This window comes from Myotis davidii, unplaced genomic scaffold (assembly GCF_000327345.1).
Source record: "Myotis davidii unplaced genomic scaffold, ASM32734v1 scaffold259, whole genome shotgun sequence".
NCBI lineage: Eukaryota > Metazoa > Chordata > Mammalia > Chiroptera > Vespertilionidae > Myotis > Myotis davidii.
The window spans coordinates 6,528,175-6,547,771 of NW_006292687.1; the positions used below are offsets into that span (position 1 = coordinate 6,528,175).

The following is a 19,597-nucleotide window of genomic DNA, read 5'->3' on the forward strand; positions in this document are numbered from 1 at the left end:
CTTATGTATACATACTGTGTGCATATGTAGTCTTACCAGAACTGTGGAAACACTGCATAAAACTAGCTCAAATGTTATCATTTCACTTCTTGATATGTACACATTCTATCAACACTTTCAACTTACTGATGAATAAGGAAGTTCTGAAAGAAAAAGAAACTATGTTTTCCCATATGTTTTCCTTTTCTTCTGTGTCATCATTTTTCAGCATAAGTGGTTGGCTGATACTACCATGAGTAAGAAAGAATATGTTAGGGTTCCGTGGTCATTCATGCTGCTTAGAATACCATTACCTACTTTTTTGCATTTGAATCAATTCTGCTCAAATGGAAAGTAAGGTCTTTGGGGGCTCAGTGCCCCCACATAATAGGCTTGTATTCATAACAGGCTTACCTTGTACTCTGAATCTCTGAACGCTCCCATCCGGTGGGCCCACAGGAATTCTCTGCTCACAGGCATCTCAGAGCTGTAAGTGAACGACAGAAGGGTGGACGCATGTATTGCACCATCCCCTTTGCTCAGGTGTGTGCTCCTTTGCTTCATCAGACTTCACTTAAAACACACAAATTCAAAGATAAAATTAAATACTACAAAACAGTGACAGGAGAGCATTAAACCAGGTACCGAGGCCCTTCTGAGTGTGATGCCCACCCAGGAAGCTGGCCCTGGAGGAGGAGGGGAGCGACCCAGAGACAGGTTCAGACCGAATGTATGTTGAGTGGGTCACATTGAAATAAACTCACCCGTGAGATTGATGTTTTGAAAGTAGAGTGATTAAAATGGCAATAGGCTCTACTATAAAGCAACTGTACCTCAAAATACATCATCCTGGAATCACAAAACGAGACCGAATGGCAAAATGCCTCCAGAGAGAAGAGTGCAGATTTACCAGCACCCAACATCAATCACAGAATTCTCCTTTGAGGACAAGAATTTCCAAACTCAGAACTCGGTGTAGGCAGGGAGTGGACATCATTGCTCAGACACTGAAGTTCCTGGTGGAGCAAATGGCAGTCTAAAGCAATTTTATACACACATTTCACGCAAACCTCCTAGATTTAAAATGAATAAACAGCAACAAAGCACGGACAAAGGTGTGTTCTCTCAAACCAGGGCGACTAAGCACAGGTAGACATTGAAACTTAAAATTTAAAATTTTTTCCTTGTCTCTAGTCACCATAGTGTTCAGCAGTCACATATAGTGACTGCCATACTGAACAGCATGTGCACAGAACACCCAGCAATGCAGAAAGCTCTATGTGGGCAGCCCTCTCAGACCCTATGTGGCTTTTTTCCACATTACAGTTCTCAGAATAGTTCTGCAACAGCTTTTTATAGGATACTATTCTCAACAAAGAACAGAGACATTTACTTAAGACACCCCTTTTCTAGGACACAGCATCCTTTCCTACTTTATATATGTTTACAATATATAGGGAAACACAGGGATGAGTCAGCACGCCACTGCTCACCTTGGAAAGGGGCCTTCGTCCTGGCTGCAGGATGGGCTGTACCAGGGCCTGGGCTCTGCCCCACATGTTAGTCAGAGGCAACAAAGCAGCTCCGCCTCTAGGCCTCTCCACAGTCTCCAGCGTGGGAAGCTGAGAGAAGTGAAGGAGCAGGTTTTCTGCATCTTCAAGCAGCTCATCTGCCCTCCCAGGGACCATGTGGGGCTGGCTGAGAACACCCTCCAGATCTCAGGAGTGATCATCCTAGAAAGGACATTTCTCCGCGCCTGTTACTAAGTTACCCTTTTCTTTTTTCACGGCATAAAGACTGGCAAAGAATACTGTGTAGACTAACCAAGACAGGAACACAAACAGCCCTCAGAAAGTTTAAATCCAACGAAGAGAGAGGCCTCATCCCTCAAGCAAAAGCTGCAAGGGACAGACTATTGACAAAATTAAGATGGAAAAGCAGCTCACCTTTACTACGTCGCCTTGCAAACGAGGCCATCCCTCGGGATACAGGTGGAGGTACAGATTGCTCTTGGGGTGCATTTAAGTGCCTGGTTCCTGAGGCACATCTTCCTCAGGTGGCTCTGGCCCACGACCCCTGAAACAGAGCTGGGATTCTAGAATGTAGGCTTATTGAACAACTTAATTACTGTCTTCACAACTCGTGTTTCAGGCCATTTAAAAACAGGAACTCTGCCCTAACAGGTTTGGCTCAGTGGATAGAGCTTCAGCCTACGGACTCAAGGGTCCTGGGTTCGATTCCAGTCAAGGGCATGTACCTTGGTTGTGGGCACAACACCAGTAGGGGGTGTTCAGGAGGCAGCATCTGATTGATGTTTCTCGTTGATGTTTCTCTCTATCCCTCTCCCTTCCTCTCTGTAAAAAAAATAAAATAAAAATATATTTTAAAAATAAAACTGGGAACTCGCCATCAATATTATTATGTCAATTCCCAAAGAAACCCAAACGCAGGCATCTTTAACAGAAAAGTATTTGTCTTTCTTTACCAGCAGTAATTTCAACTCAAATTAAGAATTAGGCACAAAGATATTTGTGGGGATAACCAGCAAGATTAGCAATGGCATCTCACAATTATAACGTACCATTCACTTCAATGCTTCTTTTAAAGAAATTTAACTTCCTGAGTCAAACAACACTAATAGAGGAAGCCTGAGTGAGTGGCAGCAAGAGAGAGGCAATGAGCAACAGGAAAAATCCTTCAGTTTCACTAAAAAGTACTAAACCAAGTTCCCAATGAAAAGAGATCCTCTTTACGTTTGGTGTAACCAAGAACTTAGTTTTTAGCTTGCTTGCTTCCTCTCAGGATTTTTTTATTTTAAAGATAAAACTAACATTAGATTTTTTCAGTCACTTCCTTCCAAATGTGACTTTTATTCTAAAGCAGGGGTGGGGAACATCCGGTCCTTGGGCCTTAAAATCATTTGGTCTGGCCCTGCCAAGGCAACCACAGGCAGGACTCAAAATTCAATAAATCTAGGAGCTTTTTTCATAGCAATATAAACTTATATCAAGTAAATTATATTAAGCGAATGATGTTATAAATATACAAGTGGCCCTTGACAGAAAAAAGGTTCCCATCCCTGTTTTAAAGCAGTAATTCAGCAGAATACCTAGGGTCCCTATAAGGGCATCAAAGTGCTTGTTCATTAAACAGTGCAAGAGAAATGCGGCTTCCTTTTGTTCGTACATCATGATCCCAGTGACACAGGTATTCTGTGTCTGCATCCAGCTCCAAAGCAAATAAACACAAACCACTAAACCCTATTCAGAATATAACACGTTATTTACAACCACAAGGAAACAAACATTAACACCTAATACCTTGTAATGAAGTGATTAAGTAAACTCAATTGTCTGTAACATGCAGACCTAACTCTTGCAGGTCCTGGGCTGTCCTGGGGTGCTCACACTCACCACGTATGACAGACACCTGCTGGAAAGAGCCCCCTGTGGCTCAGTGAGTGGGGGTGCAGAAAAGGGAGACAGACACAGAGGCATGTGGGGTGAATCTATGATCTTTGGCTCTTCAGACAACACAACTGAGATTGTCTATAAATCACGTCTGCCCAGACTCAGGAATAGAGTCACAGAGGTGTTGAAATTAAGGCAAAGGTAGCATTAGTGACCCGACTGTCTTTCAACCCCCCAACTACCTGCTGCAGGGGGTTTACCTTTCCCTGCTTTCTGAGGCAGAGGCTCTTCACGGAAGCCATGCGACCTTGGATGGAGGGACTTCTGGGGCTTAGCTACCACCTGGGCAGCAGCCCCTTCAGTGTGGCTCTGCCACTGCCAGGAGCTCCCCACGGCGCCTCCCACTCCGGACACCTTGTTTTCTGATGACGGGTCCTTGAGTGCCCAGGCCTCCATTTGTCATTCTCTGCACTCAAAGCTTAAAATTTTCATTTTCGTTTGGTGACAGTAAACTTTTTGAGATAATGAATTTTTACATAAAGGGGCAAATGAGTGAGTTACAGAATAGTTCAGATTTTTAAAATGCTACTCTACATTTTTGCTTCCACATCGCTATGGAGCAAAGCAAAGCACATGAGTAAGGTTATCGCTAGCATGATGCCTAATTAATGAGGAGTTACAAAGAGCGCATTGTCAGGCTCCTCATTCTATTAACCAAGCTGGAACACCGCCCCTGCCATCCCGGGGCCTGAAATGGTTCTGAGCCAGGGTCCTGGTGAACCTGGGGAGAGGTTTTGCTGACTCAGAAAGAGGCAAAACTGAGCTATTTAAGGTCCTAAAGCCAAGAGAAGAAAAGTTTCTCATTGTGACATTAAACTCCATTTATTTAGTATCTGAAACATGGTGTACATTTATGAATCCATATAAACATTTAGTACATCTAAAATCCACAACTGGTCAACAGCCTGTGTTTTCCTTTGTGTACAGTTTGGGTTTTACATCTGGATACTTTGGTGGTGTGGAGAGACCCAGGCTGTGAATCCAATCCAACTGCCTCATATGCCCTTAGTCACTGTGACAGAGTGATCTGCTCCGGAAAAGGTCCGTTCCTTGCACAGAAAAGGTGTCTCACTTTGGAACTACTAAACCAGGTGTCACAGAAACAAGAGAAAGTACAGGAAGGAGACTCCATGTCAGCGCGCAGCACGCAACACAGCCCCGTGGCGCCACCGAGAGATGGGCACTTTCTTTCAGACCTTTCGATGCTAATGCTGACAGGGGCTCCGTCCAGCAGGAGCATGCACTCTGCTCAGGCACACTTCTTAGGGTGCCCCCTGGGTCACAGCTGCAGCTCCGAGGTGCCCACCAGGCCCAGGGCTCGGGCTTCTTCTGGAGTCAGGCCGCTCTTCAGGGTCCTTCGTACTGCAGTGCATAAGCGGATCAAAGGAGTGAGAAGAGAAGGAGGGATTAGCAGCCAGGCACAGGGATGCGGTCCATCAGCCCTCTTCCCCAAGGACTCCAGGCCAGGGGGTCACTGGGCTCCCAGAGGCTCAGCCCCATCTGGCTCCTGCTGAGGCGCCCTGCTGGCTGGCTGGGGCTGCAAAAGGCTGACCTGAAGATGGCACAGAATCTGACCTGCACGGTCCAGTGGAGGGGGGCCTTGTAAGGAAAGAAGGGAGAAGAGGCTCATCCTTACAAAGTGCAAACTGTGAACGGCAGGTGGCATGTTGAGAGCTCAGTCTCTGGCCAGCATAAGGAATGGATCAGAGCTGGAAAAGTAATCACGGAGCAAAGAAAAATGCAAGTTCCAATGATGCCAATCAGATAAGATCACCCCACAAACCCACGACCTTGGACAGCAAGGTGTCAACAGACCCCAGGGGAACGGGTAACAGTCAGGGTGAGTCTCTGTGAGTGTCTCCACTCATCAAAGCACCTCTGGAGAGAATAACCAGGAATCCCCTGCAGGCTGGCTGTCACAAAGCAAATTGCCAAATGTTTGTGGGTAGTTCTGGTGGATGTTCTCTGTGAAACAGGCTCAGGAAGGACCAAATGACCCCTTCACTGGGCGCACACCTGGCCGTCGAGGAACACTCGCATTTCACGGACCTGGAATTGGCCTCTGTGTAGCCCGGCATCATGGATTGTCCCATTGCTCAGTGTCGATCAGTTCTTATATCAAAATACAGGCTGGATAAGAGTGAATGAGTAGACAGCTACCTCTTTCAAAACCAGGCCTTTCCTTTGAAAGGCTGCCTAATTACACTTCTTTTCATTTATAAATTGTGTTTGGTCTATCCTATATGTAAGATCATACAAAGTTTGGAGGATATGGTCTATGTTCAGAAGAGGCATGTTACAGATCCACCTTCCATCCTAAATCCTAAATCCACCAGAGTCCCTGAGATGAGCAGAGCAGGCCCTTGATCAGTAAAGCTCACCCTTATTCCTTCCCATCTTCCCTTGCCAGACCCAGTTCCCTGAGTCTGCTCCGTGACCATGGGCCTGTATCCTCCGAGGCCTCCTCTGAGGCCTCTCCATAGGCAGGGCCCCACCTCCTATGTCTGCAGGTAATACCCCCCATTCCATGTCTCCCCATGATCCCCTGGGAAAAAGCCCATGTAGCCTGTGGACAAAGGATCTAAAAGACCCATGCCTATTGGAATGAACAGGGGTAATATCTATGAATAAATGGTGTCTTCTCTCCCAGGGATCAGCACTTTGAACTGGGACCAACATCTAATCCATCAATTAGTCAATCAACAAATGGTTTATAGAGAACCTACTATGTGTTTGCCCTTCACTCAAAGAATCAGCACACTTCTGGAAGGCTCTCAGACACCAAGTGTGGGTTTTTATAGAGATTCAAAGACTTGTACCATGCCACCAACACACACTACTGTATCCCAAGCCCAGCTCTGGGCCCCAAGCTACCCATCTGCAGCTGCTCCTGCACCGGCCCCCACTCCCCAACGCAGCCCCTGGGGCTCCAGACTGAGTGTCTAACTCATCCAGACAAAATGTTTGGCTCCAGAGCCTTGGCTGGAGGCAGACTGCATTTATTTAATTGAGTAATGGAATTTGTTCTATGGGGCAGCCATAAAAATACTAGTTTGTAATAACCTTTTATGTCCTTTAAACACTCCTTCAAGTGTTGGTTAAAGAAAGATAATTTTAATGGCAGAAAGGAAGATAAAATGTTTCTCATTCCTGACAAGGACTACTAGGACCTCTCATCCAAGATACGGAATTCTGCCTGGAGAAGTCCATGCAGCATCTTACATTTCATTAGCTGCAGAGGCGGCACGGACATGTGCCTATGACCAGATTCTCTGTGCCTTTGGGTAAACATGCTTGGCCAAATGATGACAGAGGCTCTGTGAACGGGTGGGCATTTCACCCACGATCGCATTTAGAATGCTGCCTTCACACTCCCGGCCACACACTGGCTTTTGTCCTGTGACTGTAGTGTTTGGGAATACTTGAATAAGGGAATACTTGAATAAGAACCCTGGCACCTTAGAGCATGTGCACTGATGTAATAGAGATGGGCATGGGCCAGCTTGGCTGCGGCAGCTCGGAGAACAGAACAAAGTCTAACCGGTGCTTTGCCGACCTTCCTGCTTGACCAGAGGCTGTGCCTTTGGCCTCACCATCTACTCAAAGGGCTGATGTGCAAGGCCCCCGGGACCCTCCTACAGCCCTTCCCCATGGCGTGTGTGTTCTCTGCTGCAGGGGAAAGCCAGAGTTAGGCTAAGGTCCCTTTGCTTGCCAGATGTGTTCCTGAAAAGAGAATCTTCCTAGAAAAATCTGTGCCATCTGTAGAATCCTACTTTCTAGGCCTTCATGACAATTTAGATAAATTCTCTCACAATAAATATAATAAATACTGAACATAACCCAATAAACATGAATATATTAGGCCCCCAAAAGACTTTAAGAATCTGAATCCTTCCTTTGTTAGACTCAAAGTTAATTCATGTTACTGCTGGAAGGTGTGAAATGAAGGCAATCAGTTAAAATCAGGTTTGTACCCCAATTCAGATCACATATAGAAAGGGCTCTTTGGGTGTCATTTCATCTGTCCATCTGCTCACCAGTTCACTCATTCATTCAGCAAATGTGACCTGAGCCAAGTACTGCTGGCAGGGAGGCAGGGGACTGACAGGGACGTGCTGCGAGGGATCTGCAGACCTGTCCAGACATGGACTTGGCTCTCACTCCGAAAGCAAAGAAGGGCGGGGGTAAGGTGGGTAGAAGGGGTGCTGAGAGAATGAGGGGACCAGCAGATGGGGCTGGTGGGATGTGGGACTTGTACAAGTCTCCCATCACACAGGGGATTTCTTAAGTGCTTGCTTAGGTCTGATAAGATAATGTCTGGGCCCCCCTCCGCTCCCTGTTCCTGCTTCCCTCTGAATGCTCTGGCTGGAGCTGCGCAGCCTGTCACATGCGGCTGCCTCCCTTCCTCAGCTGCTTAACAGAGAACAGACCTCAGCAATGTTTATCCCTGTCTGCCTCGCAGCTCTTCCATACACGGTGCGGGTCACTTCGCTGGCCCTGCAGCCGCTCTGCCCCAGGCACTGTGACAGCTCTCACGCAGCCCTGACAGCAGTGGGAACCTGGGCTCAGACACAGGGCGCCTCTGCCTCCACAGGCAGCACAGGGGTGTCTGGGACTCACAAAACCCACTCTCCTTTTCTCATCTCCCACCCTCCTAGAAGTGAAGACAAATTTTAATCCTGCAAAGTGCTCTCAGGCGACTGCTGAGATGAGTTGAATCTGAGAATAATGGCAATGGTGGCCACAAACGACTCCATGAGCCAGAACATGGATTATTCCTTTTGATCTTTGTGGAAAGCCTATGAGATGAGTAGTGTCGTTTCCCCAGTAAGTGAACAAATGGCAGAGATCGAGGCCCTGGCCCAAGTGCACACAGTAAGTGGGAGAGAAGGATTTGAGCCAGGACGTTTGACTGGGCTCCATCTTGTTCTGGCCCCTCTGCTCCTGCAGCCCAAGGGGCACTGATGGTGGCACTCCTCCCAACATGCACAAGCACTCGAGTCACCCTCTAAAATGTAATGACTCTCGGCCCTAGACGGGTAGCTCAGTTGGTTAGAGCATCGTCCTGATATGCCAAGGTTTAATGCATAAAGAGTGGAACAACAAATCTCTCTCTCTCTCTCTCTGAAAATTCCATAAATTAAAAAAATCAATCAATAAAATAAAACATAACAACTCTCAATCCAACACTTGGTTTTCTCATGGGCTTGTTCTATTTATCTTCCTGTCCTGTGTCCTGTCCACCTGGGTAGGCACCCTCAGCTGCCTTTGGTGGCGGGATCAGACCAGCTTTAATGCTTCTGAAGAATAATTAGATGCTCACTAAACAGCAATGATGCTGTTGTTGAGAAGACAGAAGTTGGATTGAGGAAGCTTTATTTCCTTCCAACATCTTATTTTATTGTATCCCAAGAGCATTAGTGTTAAAGCCTCTGGCTTATGGCCATTGTTATCTTGCGCTATAAATATAAATTTTATGTAAATGTAAAATTGGCTCATGGTAAGTAAGGAAGAACTATTTAAATTAAATGCAGAGAAAATTTTAAAAATGGGATTAGTGGGGGAAATTCCTGGGTGTTTTCAAACACCACTTGGGAAAAGTAGAGAAAACTGAACTAAGTTGTGCACAGAATCTAATCTTGTGAGACATTAATCATGTTTTCCCCAAAACAGATTCAATAATTTTTCAGATTTGATCATTCTCTTTCTCCATGAACGGCTACTTAATAGATAGCCTGGCTACACCCCTCAATATTCTGTAAGAGAAATAAAATAAGATTTTAGTTATGTCAAATGTGCATTCCTCTCCCCTGGGAGAGGAATGCCACAGCGTCACGAGAGACACTGTGGGGGATTGGTGGTGTGAGGGATGAGTCAGGGCGAGAGAGAGAATCTGAGTTCTGCGTTCCTTTCCCAACGGGCCCTGGAATCAAACTTCTGGCTCTGCCCACGGGAAATTATTTTTTCTATAAAGGTGTCCACCATTATGATCCTAACAAACTAAGAAACTGGTTGATTACGTGTAGGTCACATCAAAGTGATCACATCTTTAGAGAAACATAGCTCTGAGCCCCAAACTCCATGGTCATGTTGCAATAGGGCCCAGACTGTCTCTTGGAGGAAAACTCAGCAGAGAAGGGGCACCTGCCTCTCTCAACCATGACATGACCCTGGGGACAAGAGCTAAAGCAGACTATGAGTCCCTGATCCCCGATCTGTTCTGTGATCATCTGGGCTAGTGGCACCATGCAGGCAGCCAGCAGGGTGGAGACCCTCTTCTGAAGGCGGGTCCAAGAGAAAAGCATGCTGGGGAGGAGCCCCCTCCCCACCCCAGTCACGGGGGTCCATCCTGCAGAATCATACCTGTAAGGAAACCTCAAGTGCTGGTCAGCTTCAGGGATTTCTAGGGCAGGTCAACATTCAGGAGGCCTAAGAGGACAAGTAGCTCTGGGACAAAACACCTGCCTCAATATTATGAAAAGAAAAACCAAAATAGAAAAAAAGAAAGAACCAAACAAGACAACCATAAAACTCAGATAACATCCTCCCTCTGTCTGATGCACCAGTCGATTGGAGGGCCTTGGCCAACGTGTGCCTGACCATTCAGTCCACAGGCTAGAACCCAACCACATAATTAGAAACATTTTGCTTCATGAGACTGTGAAGGCACCAGCTGGGAAAGCAACAGAACCGAGCCGTGGGAGCCTGCAAAGCAATGAAGGTGCCTTTGATGTGTCCCTACTGGCTGTATGTTCCAGGCATTCGCAGGGCATTGGGTGTGTGTAGGCCCTGCCACTAGCGCCAACAAGAAAGCGAACATTGAATTTTCTCAGAGGATTCTCAAAGGCTCGCAGGTCATAAATTTTTAGGTTATGGGATGGATCCTGTTTAGTTTCCTGCTATAGCTGGACTATTACTGTCTTTGGCCAAATGAGCTACGGCCCAAATATGTTGAGTATTCATTATCCACTTGCCTCATTGCCACCATTAAACAATCAAATAAAAGGGTGGAGCCCAAAAGGCAAAACTTCATGTTGATTTTGCAAATTATTGTCTTCTTATCCCTTTACCTCTTGTGAAAAGCTGGAGTTTATCATTCCTTTAAATGGAAATCAAAGTAACTCCCCCTGTCTTAAATGTCTGCGGACTGTGCCATTACTAATAAGTTAAACCTGTTGCAGATAAACATTTACATACATGCCATACTGTAGTCGTTGAAGTCACTGCATCACAGGATGAAATGTCCTTGGCTAAATAAAAAGAATATACGGCTGTTTTGCATAAGATTGGAATGGAAACGATACCAAAGGATAGTATGTTATGTCAACAACAAAAATAGGCAAAATATCTCTCTGGCCAGATTGGAGTGGGAAATTAATTATGGATGTTTGATTGTTCCCAGTGACATCAAGTGTCTCTGTAAGAAGCTGGTTCTCTCTAGACCAGAGGGCAGGACCAACACGCTGCCCACACAGACGTGGATGGCCTGAGACTCTGGGGACTGGCAAGGCCACTGTGTCATGTAGTCTGTCTCTGAGGTTCTTGGCTCACCCCTGCCCATCTCTGTGAGGGCACACCCAGGCTTAGCATCCTTTCTCTACTCCCCACCCATGGTCCCTGCAACCCTCAACACATACACTTGATTTTCCCAGATCCTCCCGGGTGATTCTTGCACTGAGGTTCCCCACTGTAGCCAGACCAGGAGAGACTCAGTACCAAGTTTCTGCCATTTGGTTACCAGTTCACTGAAGTAAGTAATCGGGGGGCAATAAAGGCAAATACGAAAATATGATCTACGGAAGATCTCCAAAAGCCTTTTATACGTTTCATTTTAAAAAGCAATTTAACAAATAGATTTTGTTATGAAAAAGAGCAAGAGAAAAACAGGCAAACAATATGGACAAGCCATCCACAAAAGAAGAGATGCAAATGGCAAGAGAGTCAACTCAACTTCCTAGTATGCAGGGAAAAGTCAGTTAAAACTACACGGGAATACTATTTCATCCCCTTCAGGCAGAGAGAAAGGGAGGTGCTGCCTCGGCCTGGAGCAGCTGGAATCACACAGGCCGGTGGGGGGAGGTGGACAAACCCAAGTCTTTGGAGAAGAGTTTGTCAGGGAAGATGCGCAGCGGAGGCCCCTGTAATTCCACTCCAGGCCTCAGACCTGAGCGCTCTAGCTCACTGTGCCCGAGTCCCAGATTCTGAATCAGTCGTTTGGTTTAGTGTTCTTTACCCCGGAAACAAGCGTGCCAATGGGTCGCACAGAATCACGGGGTCCAACATATGCCCCGTCACCTCCTGTGTGAACCTCAAGGGTGGCACCACCGGGGGCTCCCTGAGTTCGAGTTCTAACTAAACTCCCTGCCTACTTGGAGTCACTCTCGTGTTGCTTTTGGGAGTCTAGACGTGGGGAGGGAACCAGCCTTCCTTCTGGTGACAAGTCATAAATCCCTTTCCTAGTCATCACCCCTTACTCCAGGAAGCAGAACCGGTTAAGACTCAAGCTGCCACTTGTGTGACCAGCAGAGGCCAAAGCTTGGGGGCTGAACTCTCAACACACACAAGCGCCACAGCCAACACAAGTAACATCAAAGAACTGAGAGGAACCCTGCTTCCCGACTCAGTGCGAATCCTATGAGAGTTGGCATGGTGCCTACACAGGCAACTCCACACCCACCACTTGGGCAGGAGCAGGAATTGGGCTCCAACTAAAAAGACAGTCAGTTGCTTTGATTTAGTTGAATCCTCTATTTGGTAGGAAAAGAAAAAATAACTGGTCAACCTAGGCTAACATTAAGTATTTTAACCATCCTACTGACCATAAAATCACTGGTTTTTACCTTGGTCATGTTCACCGGCAGCAGCGAACCCCTAGGGGAACCACCTCCAGCCCAGAAAGTGGCCCCTGATGCTGGGAGAGAGGCAGAAATATACTCGTAGCCTCTGGCAAAGCATCCCGGGCAGGGCTGGGCAATGGGCCGCTCTGAGCCCACCAGCGCCTGCCAGAGCCATGTTAGGGCCTTTTAACCTTCCTAGGGACAAAGTACGAATTGAGGGAGGCCTGGCCAGAAATGGCAACTACCCTGGGCAGGGCTGACTGCAGCACCCTCCACAGGCCAACGCTGACTGCCACGTAGGAAATCTTTTGCTGACGAGCACAAGTGGGCCTCCTGGCACCAGTGACAATTCCCTGGAGCCCACCTCTGAGTCTGCCCTTCCCGGTCATACAGGACTAGAGGGCAGGTACCTGTGGGCGAGTCCCTCACCCCAACTCAAAGGTACTTACGAGATTTCCGGTTGGCCCGGGAGCGCTTCCTTTCCCGGGGCACCACTCGCTGACTGGGCACCTGGGTGGCTGACTTGACGATGCGGTCCATGATCTCATCAGCGGCGTCATCCGTGACATTCGGTGAGTCATCGGTTCCCATGGTCCATGAACTAGCGGATCCTGAAGGATTAAACAGGGAATGCGATGAACCCAAAGAAAATGCACAGCGCACCACTCCAGCCACCACCCTTTGGGATCTGTACTCTTTAAAACCCATACTTGGGGCACTTATGTCATAATACCTTGTACCATAGCTGTGCTCTTGTGCCCTTTAACTTTCTCTGCCTGGATGCGTCCCTCCACCTGCCAGGTCACAGGAGGGCAGACCCCCTCCCCACCCCAGACCCCATGCCACATGGTGACGTGCATATCACAGGTATCCAGTGATGTATGTCCAGTAATGTCAGCTCTCTATCCGTGGCTGTATGTGCCTAGTGAATGTTAACTAACCCCAACTTCTCATTCAGTGGAATAGAAATCAATGGATTTTGAAACATAGTTTATCTTTGAAATTTCATAGCAAGATTGTCCTCTACAACCAGCAAAGGGGGAATTGACACAAATTCTCTTTGGTACACTTCTCTGCTTGCTGACCAAAAAAATACATTTATTAATTACTCCAGGTCTGGCATGGAAACATCTGCCTATTGACAAGCAAGATGAAAGCCCCACAAAAACATAGTTCCCAAGTCATGTTAAAGAATTATAAATCAACTAGAGGCTTGGTGCATGAATTCATGTATGGGTGGGGTTGGGCCAGCCCGCCCTGATCAGGGCCAATCGGGCTGGCCCAGCTGGGGGGAGGGGCCGTGGGCAGTTGGCCAGCCAGCTGGCCCCACCCCCTGGTCAAACTTCTGGTTGAAGTCCCAGTGGAACTCCCAGTTGAGGGACAATTTGCATATTAGCCTTTTATTATATAGGATGCTATTTTAATATACCAGGATGAACTTCCTGTGAAATCTCTTCTATAAAATGGGAAATATGCTTCTGTAAGAAGACATTTCCTCTTCCTACACTACTTTTTGTAACAAACACAACTTCAAAAGCCTGTGGTCTCCATCACACGCACACAGCTCTGCCACTATGTGGAAAAGCACCACCAACAATACACAACCGAGCAAGTGTGGCTGTATTCAGTAAGACCTTATTTACAAAGCAGGCGGCCAGCCGAAATTGGCCTGGGGCTGTATTTACTGATCCCTATTTTAACCTATGAAGATTCATTCACAGTAATAATTCCTCTTGTTTAAATTAATTTACATTCTTGGGACTGTTTTTTTCTGAAATGAAATTAATGAACGTAGGTGACAAAGGTGTGAGTAAAGACATGTGTGGCTACATCAGCACTGGGGAGTTGACTGCCCTTTGCAGCCACAACCCAGGAACAGGAACCTGTACCCGGTGATGGGGACCAGACCCCCACAGGGTGGTTTCCTGGGAAGACATGCCCCACCCAGCCCGGAGTTACCTCGGCTCATCCGGCTGCGTGTGCGGACGCCCAGCACCGGGGTGGCATCATCCATGGCCGGAGACGAGGTGTTCAGCACAGCCTTCATGTTCTCGTGCTCAGCGGCGTCCTCGGCATAGCTCAGGCCCTGTGGTTGGCTCGCAGGTGCTGGTGAACTGCTGGAGAATTTGCCGGACTGCAAGACGAAAGGGGATGATGGTGTTAGCTGCTGTCCCCAAAGCCAACTCAAGTCTATAAAATGCTTAGTTGAGGAACCTTCTCTTCTGTCCTTCCCTGGCCTTTGGTTTGTGTGTATCCTGCAGACACAGTCACCGAGGTTGTGGATGAATAATGACAAAACATCTGTGAACACGGAAGTGCTTTTATCAGAAAGAAAGCCCTGGTCCAGAGGGGCCACGCCCATCCCTCTGCTGTCGCAGGCATCTCGGCTCTCTGCAAGTTCCCTAGGTGACTGCCTACCAGGGGCAACCGAAATCAGCTCTGGGAAGAACTCAGAAACCAAATCCGTTTCCAATGCCAAAGCCCTGATACGAGGATCAATATATTTAATGTGTTAATTAAATATATTGAGCTTTAAGTTTTTTAAAGTTTAGTGTCAGGAAGCAGTTAAAAATTTCTTTCATATCACTTATGATAGTCAAATTTTAAAAGTGGGATTCAGCCACAGAATGAGACAAGATTAAGAGTTGATCTAGTCCCACCTCACTTTACCGAGAAGGGAACTGAGGCCCTCCAAGATTAAGTGAACCCAAGGGGGTTTGGTTCAGGCACCACATCAGAACACGAATCAGAAATTCATGCTGAAACTGAGTTTGGTAACAGTTACTACTTCTGGTGGCGTCAAAAATATAGTTGTTTAAACAAGCATATGTGCACACAATATTCTCTAATTCCAGCTGAACAGCCAGGACACAGATGTTTTATAAGAGGTATGCTAGCACATCACGCCACGGCACACAGTGCCCAACATCTGGATGAGACAAGCAGTCTGTTAGATTCCCATTTGCAGAGAGGAGCTCTGCAGATCTGGGCTCCCTTTTTTCATCCAGCTTCTCAGCCATAGCAGCAGAGAGCCCAGGACACATCTGTGGCTGGCACATCTGTGTACGGCTCCTTCCCCACCTTCCAGGCCAGCCAGCTCTGACTTGGACTCTGGTTCTGACATCTGGACCTAGACGAGGAGCCCCTGTCCTCCCACCCCTCACACACTGATCCCGCCAGACCCAGTGGATGCCAATGGAGGAAATGGGCACAAGTCAGAGCTACCCAAAGCTGCTGAACTGCTGGTCTGGCCTGGCTCTTAGCCACTGCCCCACCTCCTCTCTGATTTTAGGGCTCTTCGTGTGGCTGTTCTAGAACCCAGTTCTCATACTTGTATTGCCAACAGGCTCAGACAGGGCTGGAGGGAAAGTTCCCTGACCACTCTCCTCGCAGTAGAGGTGTGCTGGTACTGCCACTCGGGAGAGGGCCTGGGGCTCAGGGACAGCTTGGAAAAGCAGTCAATCCGTCAGTCCCTGGCACACACGGCAGGACAAGGACCCATGTTAGGAGGTTAGTGATCACACAGAAACCAACCCGAAAACGTGCATGCATGGTTTACAGCACAGAACCGTGCGGACACTGCAGGCTGCTTAAGTTAGGCACTCCAGCACCCCTGGAGGTCACACGTGGCATTCTACACGTTTAGACAGAGTCCTACCTCCATGTCATCCTCTTCATCAGTCTACCCAAGAGGACAGGACAGGATGGAAAAGACAGAAGGGATTCTTAGAAGGCACGGAAGTCAGCAAAGATGAGATCATCTCCATGTCACGTCAAATTCCAAATGAAGAAATTGGCCCCATGAATAGGGCACACCCTCTTGATTTGGGAGCGGCCGGGCCCTGCCTCCATAGCCCTCCTGCCCTCCTCTGGAAATTCCCCAAGCTCTATCCTGACCACAGTCAGAAGGGATTTGGGGGTTCGGGCCAATCTCCCGAGGCTGCCCATGAGGTTGACAGCCAGCTTACCTGGTTTCTGGCCACTCCATACCTCACTCCCAGCTCTGTGTCCTGCCCCTCACCCAGCCACATTCTGTGGAACCCACCTCCACTGCCCCCATCAGGGCCTCAGTAAGGGGACTGGCCTCCCTCTGCCCGGCTCCTCCTGTCAGTGGCCGCTCCCCTCTCATCCCCAGTGCTGGGCCTCCCTGCCCAGGCTGCCGGTCTGCACCTCCAAGAACCTTCCACATGCAGGACAAACAACGCAGGACCAGAGGAATGGCTGCCCATGCAGAATGGGTCATATCACTGCTCCCTCAGAAACATGAGATTAGGTTCTCTCCAAAATCGTACTTCCCTGTGCCCCCTGGAGGCTGGAAGTATGACTGGCCATACTTTCAATTCTCACCAACTCTCACCAGATAAGCTCCCTGAAGTCACTTCAAATACTAGTAAAATATCCCTTTTCTAAAAATAAATTGAAGGTGAAAGTCATAGCAATCTCTTAATTTTAAATCAGCATGCCCTCAATTGAACGTGTGCTTGTTTCTAGTGAGGTTGGAAGGCTAGGCCAGCCAGTCAGACACAAGGGTGCTGAGAACTGACTACACTTCTGGAAGCTGAAATGACACAGTGCTCCCAGTACATCCCTTCCCAGCCAAGTACATCGTGACAAGAGGTGACAGTTCTGCTGTGCCATCTTTTAAAAAATCTTACAACATGTTTATTTAACCAGGATTTGGGTTTTCTTTCAGCAATGAGTACACGTGTGTGATGCCAATATACAAAATCTCTAGCCCTCTCAATATCCCCAAAGTAACTAGCATTCCTTTTTCACAGGGAGGAAGCTGGAAAGAAGGCAAGGGCCTCGCCAGGGTTACCCCTGCCTCAATGTGGGGGTCCTGGGCTGGGCAGCCTGAGTTCTCACAGCCCAGCTGGAGTGGGATGACAGCAGACAGGGCCGCCATGGCCTTGCGCTGCCTCGTCTATGTCACCATTTTGCCTAGAACCAGGTGGCGACACAAGGGCGAGAAATTACTTAGTGTCGCCTGATCCTCCCTGGACGACTCCTGGACTTTAAGAAAGGAAGCCTTCTGCATGTTCAGAAACAGAGGAAGAAGAGGAGAGACCAGCACATATAGCAGATACGGGGCTGACTCCACCACCATGGGGTCTTTAGATTTAACCCAGGCAGCTCTGTGCCTTAGAAAATAATGGTTTTTCTAAAACTGTCCCTCTTTAATGGCTGTCACTTCCATCCTCATTGCTCAGCATCTACATTAAAAGGGACTGACTGCACAGCTTTCTCAAAAAATCATTTCCAGCTGTAATGCTCGGGCTCTGCTTCTCCATCTATTGCTTGGGTTTGTTTTGAGAGATTTAAGTGGTGGAGATATTTTTCTTAACCAGATCATGACATCCTGAAGGCATAAGCTTATCTTTTACAGCACCCACATCTTCCTCGCTGCCCCATGCTGTGCTGGGCACACAGCGGGCCCTTGCTTACTTGAGATGTTGGGAGAGCTGGAAGCTGTATAGATTGCCATAAGTGACAATATTCTGATTTACCAGCAGATGGCAACCTTTCTACACAAATGATGCCACTTTGTCCACTGAAAATAGGGACTATGTCCAGGATAAACCCTGAAGAACCTGGTACTATCCAGATGTTAAGGGGAATTTAAATATTTTTGAATCAAACCCTAGAATATTTTATCCCTGCTTATAAATAGGAAAGCTGAGTGTTTACAGAGAAGAACAGAATTTAAAAATTAGTGGGATCTGTAAAAAATAAATCTCAAGAATTTAACAAGAAATTTTGACGTGTTTTCATAACTATGAGCATATTGGACTTGTATTTTTCACCCTCCAATGTGTCTCATTGCCACAAAAATAAGCACTCCCCTTTTACAACTTTTAAAAATAATACTTTGGGATGAAATGTGGGACATAGTTTGCCCAAGTGGATTCTGTTTGCCTCCTGAGCTGCTGTCCTCCAGGAGGTGAAAGATTCGGTTGAACCCAGACTTCAGGAGAGGACTTGGCTGGTGACACTGGCGTCGGGGGACTGTGGGAAGGGCACCTGATGCAGAAATGGGATCTGAGCTCTAAGGGCCCAGAAAATTCCAAGGAAACAGGGGTCTGGGTGGGAGTAGGTGGTGAGGGGATTAGTCCCTGGTTCTCCCCTGCCTTCTTTTAAAATTACTAAGACAATGTGTCCAGGTCTCCGTGGAAAGGTCAGGCCCCCTCAAGATTGTGGGCAGTAACCGTGTGCTCCCTGTTTCTCCTACCACACGAACATTTTCTGGGCACAGAGGGTAGCCCCCATAAGGTCTTCTTAATTGATTTTGTTCCTCCCCAAAGAAATCCACCTGACTTGAGTTCAGCTGAGGCATGCAAAGGACAATGGCTGAGTCGCTACCCATTCCATTCCCTGATCACTGAGAGCCAAGGTGCTTCTCACCTATAGATGCAGATGGAATAAGTTTCACAAAGGCACATCAGAGAGAGGCACTGTCTATCCCTGGCATCCTCACACGTCCCTTCCTCTTCTAAATACCCACTGCGCCCATGGCCCAGGGGGCTTGGGGATGAGGTAGGAGAGATGGGGGAAGAGCCCAGGAATGGGAGAGACTTGTGAGTGTGCAGGGACCCCCGAAGGGGATCCCTTTCCACCCTGATAGTCTCTGACTGAAGGGTCTGCCAAGAGCCCATCCGATTGCAGCTTTGAGCAACCACATCCATTATTTCTCTATTAAGATGCCTTGAATGGGGCCCAGGAGGCTCGGGGATGAGGTAGGAGAGATGGGGGAAGAGCCCAGGAATGGGAGAGACATGTGAGTGTGCAGGGACCCCCGAAGGGGATCCCTTTCCACCCTGATAGTCTCTGACTGAAGGGTCTGCCAAGAGCCCATCCGATTGCAGCTTTGAGCAACCACATCCATTATTTCTCTATTAAGATGCCTTGAATGGTGGTCCATGTGTCAACTGAGGTTATAAAGCATCATTATGATGATTAAAATCTTGAATCAATTCCCAAATCGGTACATTTGTCCTCCTATAAGTGGCATTATCTTCCATCACAGAGGGTGAAAATGGAAACAAGCATTTAATGTCATCAGCACCATACAACACACCCACATGTGTTACAAGCTCCTCCTCCAGCCACACATTCTTAGCTTACATGTCCTAGTTCCTCATTTGTTTATAGCAGATTTTATAGGAAAGAAAAGAAGAAAAGCACAGTCCCCAAACTGGGGGACATTTTATGGTTGATGACACTCTCAAAATAAATCAGCTGATTTCCTGAAACTTACATCAGTGATCATCTTCCCCCTAGTCTTATTTCTCTCTCTGTGGTTGGCCCGCTTCT

At 47.5% G+C, this 19,597-nt stretch overlaps 1 protein-coding gene across 1 annotated transcript in view; it reads right to left on the reverse strand.

The window, feature by feature from the left end:
- Nucleotides 1-4,255: 4,255 nt before the first annotated feature.
- FHOD3 (formin homology 2 domain containing 3) overlaps nt 4,256-19,597 on the reverse strand; it is a 324,340-nt gene continuing 308,998 nt past the window's right edge. Inside the window, exons 27-31 of the mRNA XM_015565558.1 lie at nt 19,542-19,595; nt 15,945-15,968; nt 14,246-14,420; nt 12,736-12,897; nt 4,256-4,811 (exon numbers count right to left, since the gene is read on the reverse strand). Of these exons, the coding sequence (XP_015421044.1) occupies nt 4,729-4,811; nt 12,736-12,897; nt 14,246-14,420; nt 15,945-15,968; nt 19,542-19,595 (498 nt within the window). The 3' untranslated portion in view covers nt 4,256-4,728. The remainder of the gene's footprint in view (nt 4,812-12,735; nt 12,898-14,245; nt 14,421-15,944; nt 15,969-19,541; nt 19,596-19,597) is intronic.